This window comes from Mustela erminea, chromosome 4, assembly GCF_009829155.1.
Source record: "Mustela erminea isolate mMusErm1 chromosome 4, mMusErm1.Pri, whole genome shotgun sequence".
Lineage (NCBI taxonomy): Eukaryota > Metazoa > Chordata > Mammalia > Carnivora > Mustelidae > Mustela > Mustela erminea.
In genome coordinates this window covers 132,026,020-132,040,005 of record NC_045617.1, presented here as the reverse complement: position 1 = coordinate 132,040,005, position 13,986 = coordinate 132,026,020, and the positions used below count along the sequence as shown (strand labels likewise).

Sequence of the window (13,986 nt, the reverse complement as noted above, 5' to 3'; positions counted from 1 at the left end):
GCAGCCACAAAGGACTCCTTCCAAAGGACAGGAAGGGTCACGAGGACTCGCTGGTTTGCAGATGGTTGGCAGAGGTGCGCGGTGACCACAAAAACATCAAGGATGAAAGAGGCCAGAAGGACGTCTAGCTTTACAGGAATTGTTAAAAGTGGCAGAAAAGCTCCCAAACTGTCATCTGCCAAAACAAAGAGCAGTTCCAAGTCACAGTGCTGGCAGCCGGCGGGTTGACCTGACAGAGAACCCCAGACTCACCAATGGACTTGACGTGGCATTAATGCCTCCCTCCGCAGCCAGGTCTTGGAAAGATCCTGGGAAATCAGCTCGATTGGTAGCTCGACAGCCACCCCCACCCCCCAAACAGAACCATCCCTCAAGACCATTTGCACACAGCCCTGGTGAAGAACCAGGTGTCATAGGCCCCCCCGAAGATGAAGCAACAGACCCCGAGAGAAAGCTCCTCTCGAAGAGGGTGAACAGAAGTAACCAGAAAGACCAGCACGTGAGAGCTAACAGACCCAAGGGCAGTTGGCTGGTAGAAGTGGAGGCTGAGAAAGAACCTGCCGGATTCACTGGAATCCCTACCAGGGCTATGCAGCCCACAGCCTGGACCATGACTTCTAAAACATGTGCAAAAGCGATAAACAATACTGTCCAGATGACATCCGAGCCCACTGGAGAAGGGCGACGCAGCCAACATCCATCATTTGCTGGGAGCAGACAGCTGCGGAGAAGCGAGGGCCAGTGAAAACCGTCCAGGGCTCCTTCGATCCAAACCCACACTTTGGCGCATGTGTTTGCAAAGTCCGGCTTGAAGGCCAAGTACAGATGTGAGAGCAGATTCTGGTGGGTGGTGGGGAAGGTGGAGGGATGCAGGCTCTTGGCCTCTCCCTCGTGGTGGACTTGCCCACCGGCCCAGGCATCTGCAGCTTGGTTCCAAAAATAGCCCCATATTTCCCTGCCATGTTTCACCCTGATGACAGGCAACTTGATGGATTATGTTCCCTTCTTTGCCCAGATGCAGGATGGTCTCTGATGGGCTTCCGGTGGCCATGATTTTGACAGAGAAATATTAATTCCCTGGGAACACTGTGGAAGAAGGGGGGCAGCAGAGGCCCAGGAATCTCCTCTTTCCAGAAGATCGACAAAGGAAAAGTCCTGCCTGGAGTCACACCAGAGACGACAACGTTTTGTCTTGAACGTATCTACCCGGTCCGTGGAGGCCCGGCAACATTCGGTCCCATGGTGACCTGGAAAGAAGGCACAAACGGGACGACCCATCTCTCTGGGGAGCCAGGCTTCTCTCTGGAATTTTCTTCTCCAGGAGCAACCTTTTCCGTTGTCTGTCTGCTCCCATTAATGGCAAGGATAAGTAAGGTAGAAAATACCAAATATAAAAAGTAGCTCTTCAGTGGGCCTAGCCTGACCAATTTCTCTGGCCTGAGAGAGGGTCTCTGAAGCCATAAGAGTGAGGAGGACCCTTCCTGGTAAATACTCTCTCAGTCGTGGCAGAGGTGGTGGTGGGGGGTGTTTCTGGGCCTTTGCACAGGTGAGGCGAGAGGTAGCTGTCATGAACTCTTCTGTCCTAGCACCACCGGAAGAAGCAAAGCATATTTGCAAATACTGGGTTGGGAGGTGGAGGTGGGACACTTGCCTCTCATTACACACGTGATCAACTTTAATGCTCATGTTTAATTGAGACTTATCAAACTGGGGAGGAAAATGTGGAAAGGGACTCAGAAGAGAACAACTGGATGACACGGGTAAAAATCAAAATCAGAGACATGTTTTCCCAATTACAAGATCTGGTGTGTGTACTTGGGGGAAGGGGTGATGAATAAATCAAGTGAAATTTCAATTTTAAAAAAGCAACCCACATTTTAAGAGCTGCCTTCATGTCTGGGGCCCCAGCACCAAAGTGACCACAGTGCATTAATGATTTGAAGCCTACCGCCAGCCGTCCCCGTCATCACGCCCTGAAGGAAAACACAGAGCAAACTTCCTCTGAAGAGAATAAAGGAAAGCAATCACTTCTTCTTTTTTTTTTATTTTTATTTTTTTAAAGCCCAACTGTTTCTAGTGGTAAATACAGGAACACCCACGCTGTGTCATGTGTGCTTCCAAGAAACACCAGGATGACAAAAGCAGCAAAATGTCACCTCACGCTGGGTGGCAGGTCCTCGAGCCCCCCAGCTGAGAGCCTCGTAAAAGAAATGACTTATTAAGTCAGAACCTAAAATGGAGATGCTTCTTCGCAGCGAGAGGTTGAGTGCCCGGGGAGATGGTCTTTCGGAGAATGCCACCAGCAAGGGAAAACAGAAGACATGGCGAGATTCCTAACACCACGTGAGCTCATGGATCTAGCCAGGCCTAAAGCTAGCCCCCTCGACCTCCTAGTTCACGAACCAACGACATCCCTCAGAGCAGGTTGTTTGAGCGGACCTCCTATCACTGTCAGCCAAGAGCACTGACCAGTACGAGTCCCTCTTACGCAAGTACACAAAGTGGGTTTGTATGCCACAACCTCCCAGGCATCACACCAACTAGAAGAAAATCTGGGTGTTCTCAGGATCTTTATGTGAATGAAAGAGGAGTTGGAGAAATCCTTATCAAATGGAAGGGTGCTCTTCTGGAAAACCAGACACTCAGGACATCGCTAGCCTGCAGACTCAGTCCCCAGAGAACAAAGGTCCCCACTGATGGCCCTAGGAACTCTGCTAGATAATTGGTGGGCACAATGATGCACCTGTGAGCCTTTGTATTTCTGGGCAGAAACCATTGGGCTGACATCATCAACATGTCCTTGTTCTTACTGAGGCCCATGCATCCCCACCCCCCCCAACTCCCCGGGTTTCCTGAGAACATGGGCTCCACCCAAACCTACCGGAAGCGCTGGAGACCCGGGAAACGTCTTGGGACTGGGTGGAGCGATTGCGGCTCTGCTGTCGGCGCCTCCCGGGGGCTGACCTCGTGGTGCGCACGTGGACCTCGCTGACCTTGAAGAAGGCCACCATGAAGGGCTGCTTATCGTAAGGGCCGTCTCTGCCCACCAGGCCTGCCGCTCGAGGGTTGATGGTGAGTCCTTGAATGCAAACCACAACATGGCTGTCTTTATTGCCTGGAAACTCCCTGGCCACCCAACTGCCCGTCACAGAGTTAGCATGAGGGAAGAGCCCTACGCATGCTCAGAGCACAATCAAAACACTCCTTCCAAAGTTGCGTGCATCAAAGCAAGGAGGGAACTCCCAGGCCTCCCATTCCCAATACATTTTGCTCTACACAACCATTCTTCCTGCTCATGTGCCTCCTAACCAGTGGGAGAACGGACTGAGTGTGCACCATCTGAGGTCTGGTGTGGGGACCTGGCCTGGCAGCTTTGGTGCTACAGGAGGAGGGGCTGCTGACAGAGTTCTCGTGCAAACTTGCCCCCTACCCAATGGTGAGAATGAAGACAGGGTCTCCCCCTGCCTCTGAAAGCCATCTTCCTATAGTGAACTCTGGAACTCAGATCACCTACTATCTCCAAGTCCTTCCTGCAGGCCTCCAGGAGAGATCTCGCTTCCTAGAAGTAGTTATGAGAGAACAGTAAGTGGGGTCATCCCGGAGCTGTGGTCTCCCCCAGAAACCAGGGTTCTACTGTAACTATTGCAAATGGAACGGATGAGCACTGTTCACTGGTTCTGGCAAACTTACCATCCCGAGTCACCACGCTCAGCTGAAGCCCCATGTTGTGCTGCGGGGTCACGACCCACAGATTGCTAGTGGCCGTGATGTCAAATTCCAGCCAGCCTTCTTCTGAGGCCCACACCACGCGGGTATCCAACAAAAATAGGTCAGAGTCTCTGAAAGAAAGAAAAGATGGCTTGGTGAGGCACACACCACCCCCTCGGCCCATCCTCTCTGTCCTGCCTTGGCGGTAGAATGAATATGCCGATGTCAGATCGGGTCCACCCAAGAGACACCACATATGGTGCCCGGCTGTGGCTCTGGCTCATGGGACACCCAGGACACATGCATGACTCAGTGTGGAGAGGCATATGTGCTAGGGGGCAGCCCAGACCAGAAATGAGCCTTCTTCCAAGTCTAGGTGGATCCCTCAACTTCGTCAAAGGCCTTGCTATGGCTGTGCCTGCCGAGTCTTGCTGGGGAATAAGGAAAGAGGTTGGGGGGAGGGGGGGTCTGGGGGAATTAAGAAAGTCATACTAGTGCTTACTTAATGGCAAACAAACTCTAAAAAGGGAGCAGGGCAGGGATCAGGCATGAGAAAAAGGATTAGGAAAATATTAAAATAGGATTTGTGAGCAAAAAAAAAGTTGTGGCTTTATTCATTTTTTTCTTTTTGTAAAATGAGGAGCTGACAACCTTCACATGTTAATTCCCGTGAAATAAAAAAGAGAAACAGGAAGCCACATTGTATTTGTGGGTAATCATCAGATCCTTGCTTTTAATTAAGGCCTTCGAGCGGTCCATGCTGCATGCGGGCTCCTCTCTCGTGGGGATGGGATAGCCGTGGGTGGATGTTGAGTGGTTTTAAAGTTCATCCCAGGGACGCGTGGGTGGCTCAGTTGGTTGAACGTCTGCCTTTGGCTCAGGTCATGATTCCAGGTCCTGGGATCGAGCCCCACATTGGACTCCCTGCTCAGCGGGGAGCCTGCTTCGCCCTCTGCCCCTCACCCTACTTGTGCTCTCTCTCAAATAAATAAATAAAATCTTTTAAAAAATAAATAAACATGTGCAGGGTTAGCACATGTGGAACTTTAAAAAAAAAAACAAAAAACAAAAACCCTCATCCCAGCACAGATAGGAGCCGTAGCTGGGGTCTGTAGGCAGACTCAGAATCCATTCCTTCCACTGGGCTTCACAGGGAGTAGTTATATTATATCTTTGTTTTTGGTTCTGTTTTACAGTTTTCAGCTAATGGGACCCTAGGACTCCCAAGAAGATGGAATGCGGATTTCTTCCCGCTCCCGCACATGTGATGATACAGCAGTGTCCGGAGATGGTCCCCTTCGTGTGTTTCAGGAACACTCTGAATCTGAATTGACATCCCAGGGTCACTGACAGGAAATGTCAGGGAATTCCCAGGGCAGGGCAGGGCAGGGCAGGGCAGGGCACCATTTGGGCCATGGGAAGATTCAAATCCTCTAGTGCCATCTTTTACAGGAATGAAAGTTTACCAGAACACTGCATTTAAGACGAGCAGTGTGTACCGAAACTGGGTACAGGGTGCCTGGGTGGCTCATCTTGTTAAGCATCAGGTTGTGATCCTGGGGCCCTGGAATCAAGTCCCACATCGGGCTCTCTACTCAATGCAGAGTCTACTTCTCCCTCTGCCTCCCCCTCCCTATCTCTCATGAATAAATGAATAAAATCTTTTTTTAAAAAACCACAAAAATTGGTTATAAAGCACTTTCATGCACTCTGCTTTCCTTCTAAAAACCTGAAAGTGGGTCGAATATCATGATCCCCATTGTAGGGCTGGGGACTCACGCAGACTTGAGGTTGCAGCGGTGTGACTACGGTCAAAAGCTAGTGAGAGAACTAGCTAGCGAAGAGAAGCCTGCAGATTCCGCTTCCCATACCATCACGCTGCCGTGTGAAATTATGAAGAAAGACAACCCGTGGCAAGTGAACACAGTTTATCTCTACCCCATCAACTATCCGTGAGGCTGGTGCCGAAATGTCAGAGTTAAACGTCTCAGATGTCTGGGGGGAAACAATTTTTCCTGTTTACACTGCTTGGAGTTCGAAGGCAGCTCTAGTGTCATCTTTTCCAAGCTTAAAACAGTAGGTACAGCGAAAAGGAGTTTACTCAGCTGCTGACCAGAGCCTGCGGGGGTGCCCCACGGAGGCTGGCCATCTTTAAAGCGCTCTTGGACGACATGCGTGTGTCATACCTCCTGTTGACAAATTACCCCCCACCCCCGGCACCAAGGTAACTGTGAGCAGGGAGACAGGGGTGTTCGTGGAAAACAGCAAGAGGGGACTGCGAGGCCAAAGCTTTGAAGTGAAGATATAAAAAGACATAAATGCTCTTCTGGAAGTTCGGAGAAGACCCTCATCCAGGAATAACACAGACACTGTGGGAGAAGTGGCCCTGGTCCTGAAGGCAGCACTGGCCCCTCCAAAATGAAAATGCACTGAGAATCCCAAGGAGCCAAGCTGCGCCTGAGTAAAGGGGGTCACTTGTCGCTCTTGACAAAGCTTGGGGGATGCACCTGGTGGACGAACCTTAAAGACTTGTCATGAGGATGCAGAAAAATGCAGTGCAACATAGGACTGTCGCAGAGCTCGTACAAAAAGCTAGAACGAGCTTTTATTTGAAAAAGGTAGGGTTTACGAAAAAGGGAATGGGAGTCTATTACAAGAGAAAGTGTAGGGTAGGACCGAGGTCCCTGGTCCGAAAAAGGAGAGAAACAGAGAGAAGGAGAAAAAGGCATGAATTAAAGGGGAACATGTGATCCCAAACCAAACTTGGAGTAAAGGGGGAAGGTGATTTGGAGGAGGAGGACCGATCACAAGGTGGCAGGAATGAAATCCGCAGGGTGAGTGGGGACTTGTGGACGCAAGCAGCCTGGCTTTCTCTCCTGCCTGCTCCTGAGTCACGCTGGGTCCCCGGGACGTCTGTGTTGTTTCTCCATCACCTTCCCTGGCTGTGCAACAAGAATACTGGTCCTCCGTGCCCAAGAGACCACAGGGATATGCAAATGCTGGCTGACCACTGAGCCTGGATAGATGAAATAACTGTGGCTCACCAGCAGTGAGGCCGCCTCAGATTTTGATGTTTATGAAATCTAGGATGCTCAGGTCCATGGAGGGAAGGAGAGGTAGAGTATGCACCAAGAACCTCTCTCTATTCCTTGGGGACTCCAAAAAGGCAGGTCTACTGTCTCGTTCCTATAGCTGAAACCTAGAGATTAGGTGTAGGAAGGTCACACAGGCATTAAGTGGGGTGACCAGAACTTAAAATCAGAGCCCACACTCTTAGCTGCCACCTGTGGAAACAGCAGAGTCCAGAAAAGTACAGGGCACGGGCTGGAAATCCTGAATGAGAGCTTGGAATGAGAACTTGGAATCCCAAGGTATGGGATCAAACCCACTGTACACAGATGCCAACATCAGCTGGATACAGAACCATACTAAGATACTTAGAGCTGGCACACGACTGGAAATCACGAGCAGGTTCTCCTGTCAAGACCAGGGAAGGAAGGGGTGAAAGGTACATGCAGGAGACCGAATATGGTGGCTGCCTGGCCGGGAACTCCCGCGAGCTTCCCAGTCTTGTTTTACTCTTCTTCCCACGCAGAAGATTCTCTACCTAGCCTGAGAACATTACCAACAGGCGTTCATACAGCCTGAGGAACTTAAAAAAAAAAGAATGACAGAATGATAGCTTTAAGGAACCTCATTTGCTCTCCTTCAGTGCTTCCAAAAAATAGCACAGTGTTCATGTGACACCATTCACGGCAAGTCGGTGAAACAGGTCAGGTCTGACCCACATCTGTTTCCTTTGGGTCCATGATGTACAGCCAGCATAATCTCCTGACTATGGAAGTATAGCCTCCAATAAGACATACCTGATCTTGCCATGTAAAAAAACAAAAAACAACAAATGTTCCCTTCTAAATCTCACTTAAGCACGTCAAGATCTGGTGGTCTCCGCTAAATCATCTTTATGCACTGGTGGGTAAAGAATTTCAGGGTCTGGCCCAAGTGACCACCACAACTGGATTATTTGGCTCTTCCTACTGGCATGACTGACATGCTCAAGTTAACATACCATAAAAGGAAATCCTGAGACCGGAGAGAGGACTTTGAAAGAATTCACTGCTTATTGTTTTCTCGACCAACTTACAGAACCTCGTGTTTCAGGATGAATATGCATTCTATCTTCAAGAACACAGCGATTTTATGTTCGGTGTTCTCCCACTTGAGGGCACGAGTTTCCTCCTACTGTTATCTCCCTGGGTAAAATTAAGTTGTTAATAATTAGTCTAATAAGAGATCTCTAGAAAATCCAGAAATTTCTAGCAAATTTCAGAAATTCACTCTGGGGCTAGAGTTGATTGACCAGCAAGTCCCTCATAAGACCTGTAGAACTTATGTGGGTGGGCAAAGTCGCCCCCTGTGGTCCCTCCCCGTACAAGCCTCCAAAGCACCTGCCCTTGTAGGTGATACTCCCATCAGGCTGAGAGGCAGAAAGCACCAGGACAAACACAGTGGATCCTTTTCTTTTTCACCCTTGGAGAAAAGCAGGAAGTATCTGAGTTCCTAGTGGCCAGCTTGGTCTTTCCTGTCAAACGGCACCCATTTAAGGTCACACTGCCCTTGACAAAGTGCAAATCTGCTTACTACTAACTGCTTACTACTGACTGCTTACTACTAACCACTTTCCCAGAAAGAATTGTTCTTGATGACGTGGAGTTTATATGTTTGAAGCAAGCAGCCTTATGAGATATTTGATAAGGTTGAGTCTGTGGTCTTGTTCCTTTATTTCTCCAGGACATTCCTTCGCCGTTGGTGTCTGGACTTAAGGACACACTAAGTTATAGAACAACGTTCATAAAAGGATGCCCCGACTTCATGCAATGAAGCATACTGAAATTTCGAAGAGAATGGAAGTCAAAAGCCAATTGTTTTAGAAAATTAGATAGGAAAGCAAGGCTTTTTACTTTCTTCTTATGTAATGTATCATATATAAAGGATTATGTTTAAATGTATACCACAAAAAGGATAGGAAAGAATAGGATATTTGAAAATAGAGCACCACAAGTCAGGGTACACTGCTGACCACACATAGATTTGAGTAAAAAGGGCAAAGGCACATTATTACTATATAATTAGTTAAGCTCTCGTTGATTTTATGCCACTTGATATTAACGAATTGTCACCCCAAGGATTAGCATGGTATAAAGAGATGTTTCAAATATCAGGGGCGCCTGGGTGGCTCAGTGGGTTAAAGCCTCTGCCTTCAGCTCAGGTCATGATCCCAGGATCCTGGGATGGAGCCCCACATCGAGCTCTCTGCTCCAAGGGGAGCCTGCTTTCTCCTCTCTCTCTGCCTGCCTCTCTGCCTACTTATGATCTCTTTCTGTCAAAAAAAAAAAAAAAAAAAAAAAAAAATCAAAGGTATGCTGTGAAGTGTGTAAACTTGGCGATTCACAGACCTGTACCCCTGCGGCTAATAGTACATTATATGTCAATAAAAAATTTACAAATTTAAAAAAACATTGAAGTTACCTTAGCTCCGTATAGAATATTTCATCTTCAACAAACGAATACAAATCACTCCGCTGACAGAATATCAACCTAGCTAGTCCTTACATGGTGCCTCCTACACGGATGCTTGTAATCACGCTAACTCCTCACAACCACCATAAGGGGTAAATACCATTCATGCTGTCACAGGCTTAGAGATAGGGAAACTGAGGCACAAAGAGGTTAAGTAGCTTGCTCATAGTCCGGTAAGTGCAGAGCGGGGAACTGAACCCAGGCACCTTGGCCCCAGTATTGCCAAGGCTTTTGTCATCATAGCAGTAGTTCTCCAGTTCGGCCTAGGTTGGAATCCCCTGGAGGACTTGTTAGCACACAGATCCCTGGGCCCACCCCCAGAGTTTCTGAGGTAGGGACTGAGAATTTGCATTTCTAAGGTTCCCAGGTGATGCCGTTGCTGTTGGTCTGGGAACCACACTGTGAGAGCCCCCAGACCTCCAGCACAGCCCGGCTGCCTTGAATATGACTAGTATTACCCTCACCTGGTTTTTAAGACTTCAGGTGCAAAGCTAACTGCTCTCAGGGATTCTTGCTTCTCTCCCTCAAATAGTGCAAAACAAACGTAGAATGCTCCACAAGTAAATGTTTGATTGTTTTATAGATTGGCCTTACCCTCAGGGAGTTATCAAGTTAGACTAATAATCAGAATCACAAGGAAGATCAAGTCCAAAGCAGCAGTATTATTAGAAAGGCCTGCTTCTCTGTGTCCAAGACAGGGAGGGAGGGGGAAAGTGGGTTCCTTTATGCAAATTCCCACTACCTGACCTGACCTCTTTGGCCACATAAACAAAACAATGTTCTCTTTAACTGGGGTGTGCTCAGACAGGCCCTAATGATCAAAGACAGACTGAGAACTTCTGTCACATTTTCAACATGCTATGTGCAAATGTTATGTTTTATTTTCATCACCAATCCTACATTTCCATATCCTATACAATATGGGGAAACAAAACAGAAAAATGCTGATCATTTGGGACTTAAAAAAAAAAAGATGTCTCCCAAGATAATCTTAGCCACCACCATGGCCGGCCTCCCACAAGGCTGGATATCCTGGTAAGAAGACGCGCGTGACTAGAGCAATCTGTTTCTGGGAATGAATACTACAGAAGGCTTAGTTTCCAGAAATAAAGCCGGATTTTCTCTTCTCTTCCATGTATACCAAGTGGGAAAACAGTCCCCAAACAACAGCCTTTCTTGCCTACCACATCCTGACCCCCCTCCCCCAAATGTAGAATTCTTTTGAGTGTAAACACCTCTTCATGATAACCTTAATTCCTCCCTATGATATTCCCTTCCACACTATGCCTCTGCAAAGAACAGAACTTAGACAGGCTAAGGAATAAGGTTTGGTAGCTGCTTGTGCTTACTGCTTTAATTTCAGGTAGATCATTCTAGGTATAATAGGATTTGACTAAAAGGACAAAACTAACTAGTTACATAACCCGAGCTGTGGGTCAGTTGTATTATTCTTTTTTTTCGGGGGCGAAGGAACAAATACAGAAAAGCTCAATGCTTGCCTGAGGCCCACACTGAGCATGCCAGAGATGATCAAATCAGCAAGTAAGATTTCCCCGGAGGAATCCCCGAGGATCATACTTGGGAAAGCCAGATACAGAAAGAGAAACAGGTGTGGCTGGGCACAGCGATAAAAGGCTCTGATTTCCCTCTGCCCAACTATAATAAGGTTCTTCCATCCTGGCTTTCTCAAATTTGCCCTTCTCTTCAAAAAAGAACACAGTCTCAGGTATCTCACTTATACCTCAGTGAAGATAAAGCTTCATGTTGCTTCACTTCAGCAAACAGCACCAAAAATCCAAAAGCATTTATTGAGCGATCAATCCACAAGAAATGCTATTCTAAGAAAATTACTCACCCAGATCCTGGTGGGATTGACTGCCAGGTTTGGGTCTTGTTTCCCAAACTACACCATTTGATTAATAAATCACATATCAACATTTGCGGGGACTCACTACAAAGATTACAAAAAAATTTTTTTTTAAAAATCCTGTTTTGAAGACATATGCTTCTGGTTATGATGTATCAAACTAACACTCCCACTAAGGACAACTAAAAAAATAAACCTGTTTGTAGTCATCTTAGAGCAACCAAGACAGTCAGCACTTGATAGGTCAAGACCACAGAGAGAAGAAAAATACATGGAGGTATTGTCTTTGTATTGCCTTTTCATTTCAGGGGATTTGATCCTTCTTGGCATGATGCATGAGTATCAAACAGAAAGGAGTAGCAGCCTACAGCTTGGAGTGATATCACTGGCTAGGAACAAAAATTGGAGTTTCAGGAAGCTTGGACCTGAAGGGCTAAATATCCCAGGGGAAAGGGGCTGCATAAAAGTGAACTCACAGAAGTTTGGGTTCACTTCCTATTGGACCTTGGCTCCTCAAGTCCTGGCTGCCTGGAACTCCAACATTTCCATCTGAGAGATTTGCCAAATATTAGGCTGTGCATGCATGGAGTAGGAAGCTGAGAAAACAAGCAGAAAGAAACTGCTTAGAGGACAAAGAGCTAAGCAGAGTTTCTGGCAGTTTCTCAAAGCTGGTGACTTAAAATTTAGAGTTCAGAGCCCACCAAGGAAGAAGAACTCTGGTAAACATCATAGACCTTCAGCTGAGAGCCTCCCACCAAAGGGCTAAACTTTAGGAGAAAGGGAAAAACCAGAAACAGATACTCCTTAACAGATCTGGAACAAAAGAATGAGGCGATCACCCTGTATTCTGTCTGCCTTCCAGAAGAAAATGAAATCCACTCTGGAAAGAGGTAGCAGTATCTGTAAATATTTTCCATAGATCACGGCCAGAATTTAATTAAAAAAAAAATGATCAGGCATGCAAGTAATTAAAACCAAATGAGGAAAATCAAGGGAACAAATAGATAATGGGAACAGACCCATAGGTGATCCAGATAACAGAGTTATCAGACATGATCCTTGAATCTAACCTTATATAAAAAGGATAGTAAATCACAAGTTAGGCTTGCCCCAGGAATGGAAGGTTGGTTTACCACATGGAAATCATTTAATACAGTAGATTACATTAACACTCAGGGAAAAAGATCAGAAACTTTTTAAATAAAATTCCACACCAATTTCTAATATTAAAAAACTCTTAGTGAGCTAGAAATAGAGAACTTATTTATTCTAATAAAGAGTATCTGCAAGAACATTTTTAAGAAACGTCATCCTTAATGGTAAAATATTAAATTTTTCTATTAGATTCAATGTCTGAAAGGGATTTCCAATCAGAAACAAAAATACGAATCAAATTCAAAATTGTACTGAATGTCCAGTCAGCACACTAAAACAAGAAAAACAGAGGAAGAAAAAATATATAAGAATTATAGAAGAAGAACTAAAACTGGTATTTCTAGGTGACATGGTTATATTTATAGAAATTCCAAAATTTTGCACAAAAATTTGTTAGGATAACTATATGAATGTGTAAGGTTGCTGGATATAAGGTCAATATGTAAAAATTAACTATTTCTTTTTTTATTTTTACTTAAAAATTTTTATTTAAAAATTATAAAAACTTGACAGAGATATCACAAGTAGAGAGGCAGGCAGAGAGAGAGGGGGAAGCAGGCTCCCTGCTGAGCAGAGAGCCCGATGCAGGGCTTGATCCAAGACCCTGAGACCATGACCTGAGCCAAAGGTTCTATATGTGGACAAAAACAGGCACTGAAATTTTTAGACGGTAACAATACTATTATAATAACAGAAAAATCTTCAAAACCTAGAATATTCTAATGATCCATAAATAACAGTAATCCAGTAAAAATATTCAAGACATAAAAGTAACAAAATATTACTGAGAAAAGTGAAAGAAAGCCTAAATAAATACCACATTTAGTATTAGCAAGAGTCCATTCTTCCCAAACTGGTCTCCAGATTTAATGCAATTCCAATCAGAAGCTCAGCAAGTTTCTTTGCAGAAATTAAAATGCTGCTTTTGCAATTTATGTGGTAATGCAAATGGCCATAAATAGCAAAGAAAGTCTCAGTATTTGAAGAATTTATACACCAGTTATGAAGCCTTCTTATAAAACTAAGAGAATGAAGAGTATACGATTGGTATAAAGGTCTTGGGACCGGACCCACAGATACTTGGCCACCTGATTTACGACAAAGAAGCCACTGAAGTGCATGGAAGAAAGATAGTATTTCCAATAAAAGATACTAGGTCAATTACGTATTTCTATTCTTACACGACGAGGCTACTTAATCTATTTCACTAGTTCACTTAGGATCTCAAATATCTACTAGGTCAGCTCATGCTGCTGAGCTAAAAACTTGCATATCCCACTGTCTCTGGGGCCAACATGTCCAAACCTGAATTCATCCTCATCCCCTCTCTCCCTAATTCCTGCGTCCTCTGTCTCTGCGAATGGTTCAGAGGAGCATTATCAAATTAAAAATTCTGGAAAAATGTGTTTTTGCCCTTTGACAGTTATTTTCTCTCCTGAAACAATTACATTCTATCTGTGAAACAGTTCAGAAATGGTGAACTTGGTCAAAAATTCAGCGTAGCAATAATTCAGTCTGCGATTGCTCCCGGGGATTCTGCTAGCAGGGCTTCTGGGTGACCCGAGGAAATCCTTCTTGGTTTCAAAGTCCATCTCTAACTTAGCATTGCCCTGATCCCTTGACTCGAAGACACAGGTCTTCACATCCTAAAGATAATAAAGTTAAGATAAAACACG

The 13,986-nt window shown here is 45.6% G+C and overlaps 1 protein-coding gene across 1 annotated transcript in view; it reads right to left on the bottom strand.

Annotated features, from left to right (window-relative positions):
- Positions 1–13,986, bottom strand: part of BMP6 (bone morphogenetic protein 6) — a 145,562-nt gene that overhangs the window by 10,001 nt on the left and 121,575 nt on the right. The window contains exons 3-4 of the mRNA XM_032341059.1: positions 3,691–3,839; positions 2,882–3,079 (exon numbers count right to left, since the gene is read on the bottom strand). Coding sequence (XP_032196950.1) covers positions 2,882–3,079; positions 3,691–3,839 — 347 coding nt within the window. The remainder of the gene's footprint in view (positions 1–2,881; positions 3,080–3,690; positions 3,840–13,986) is intronic.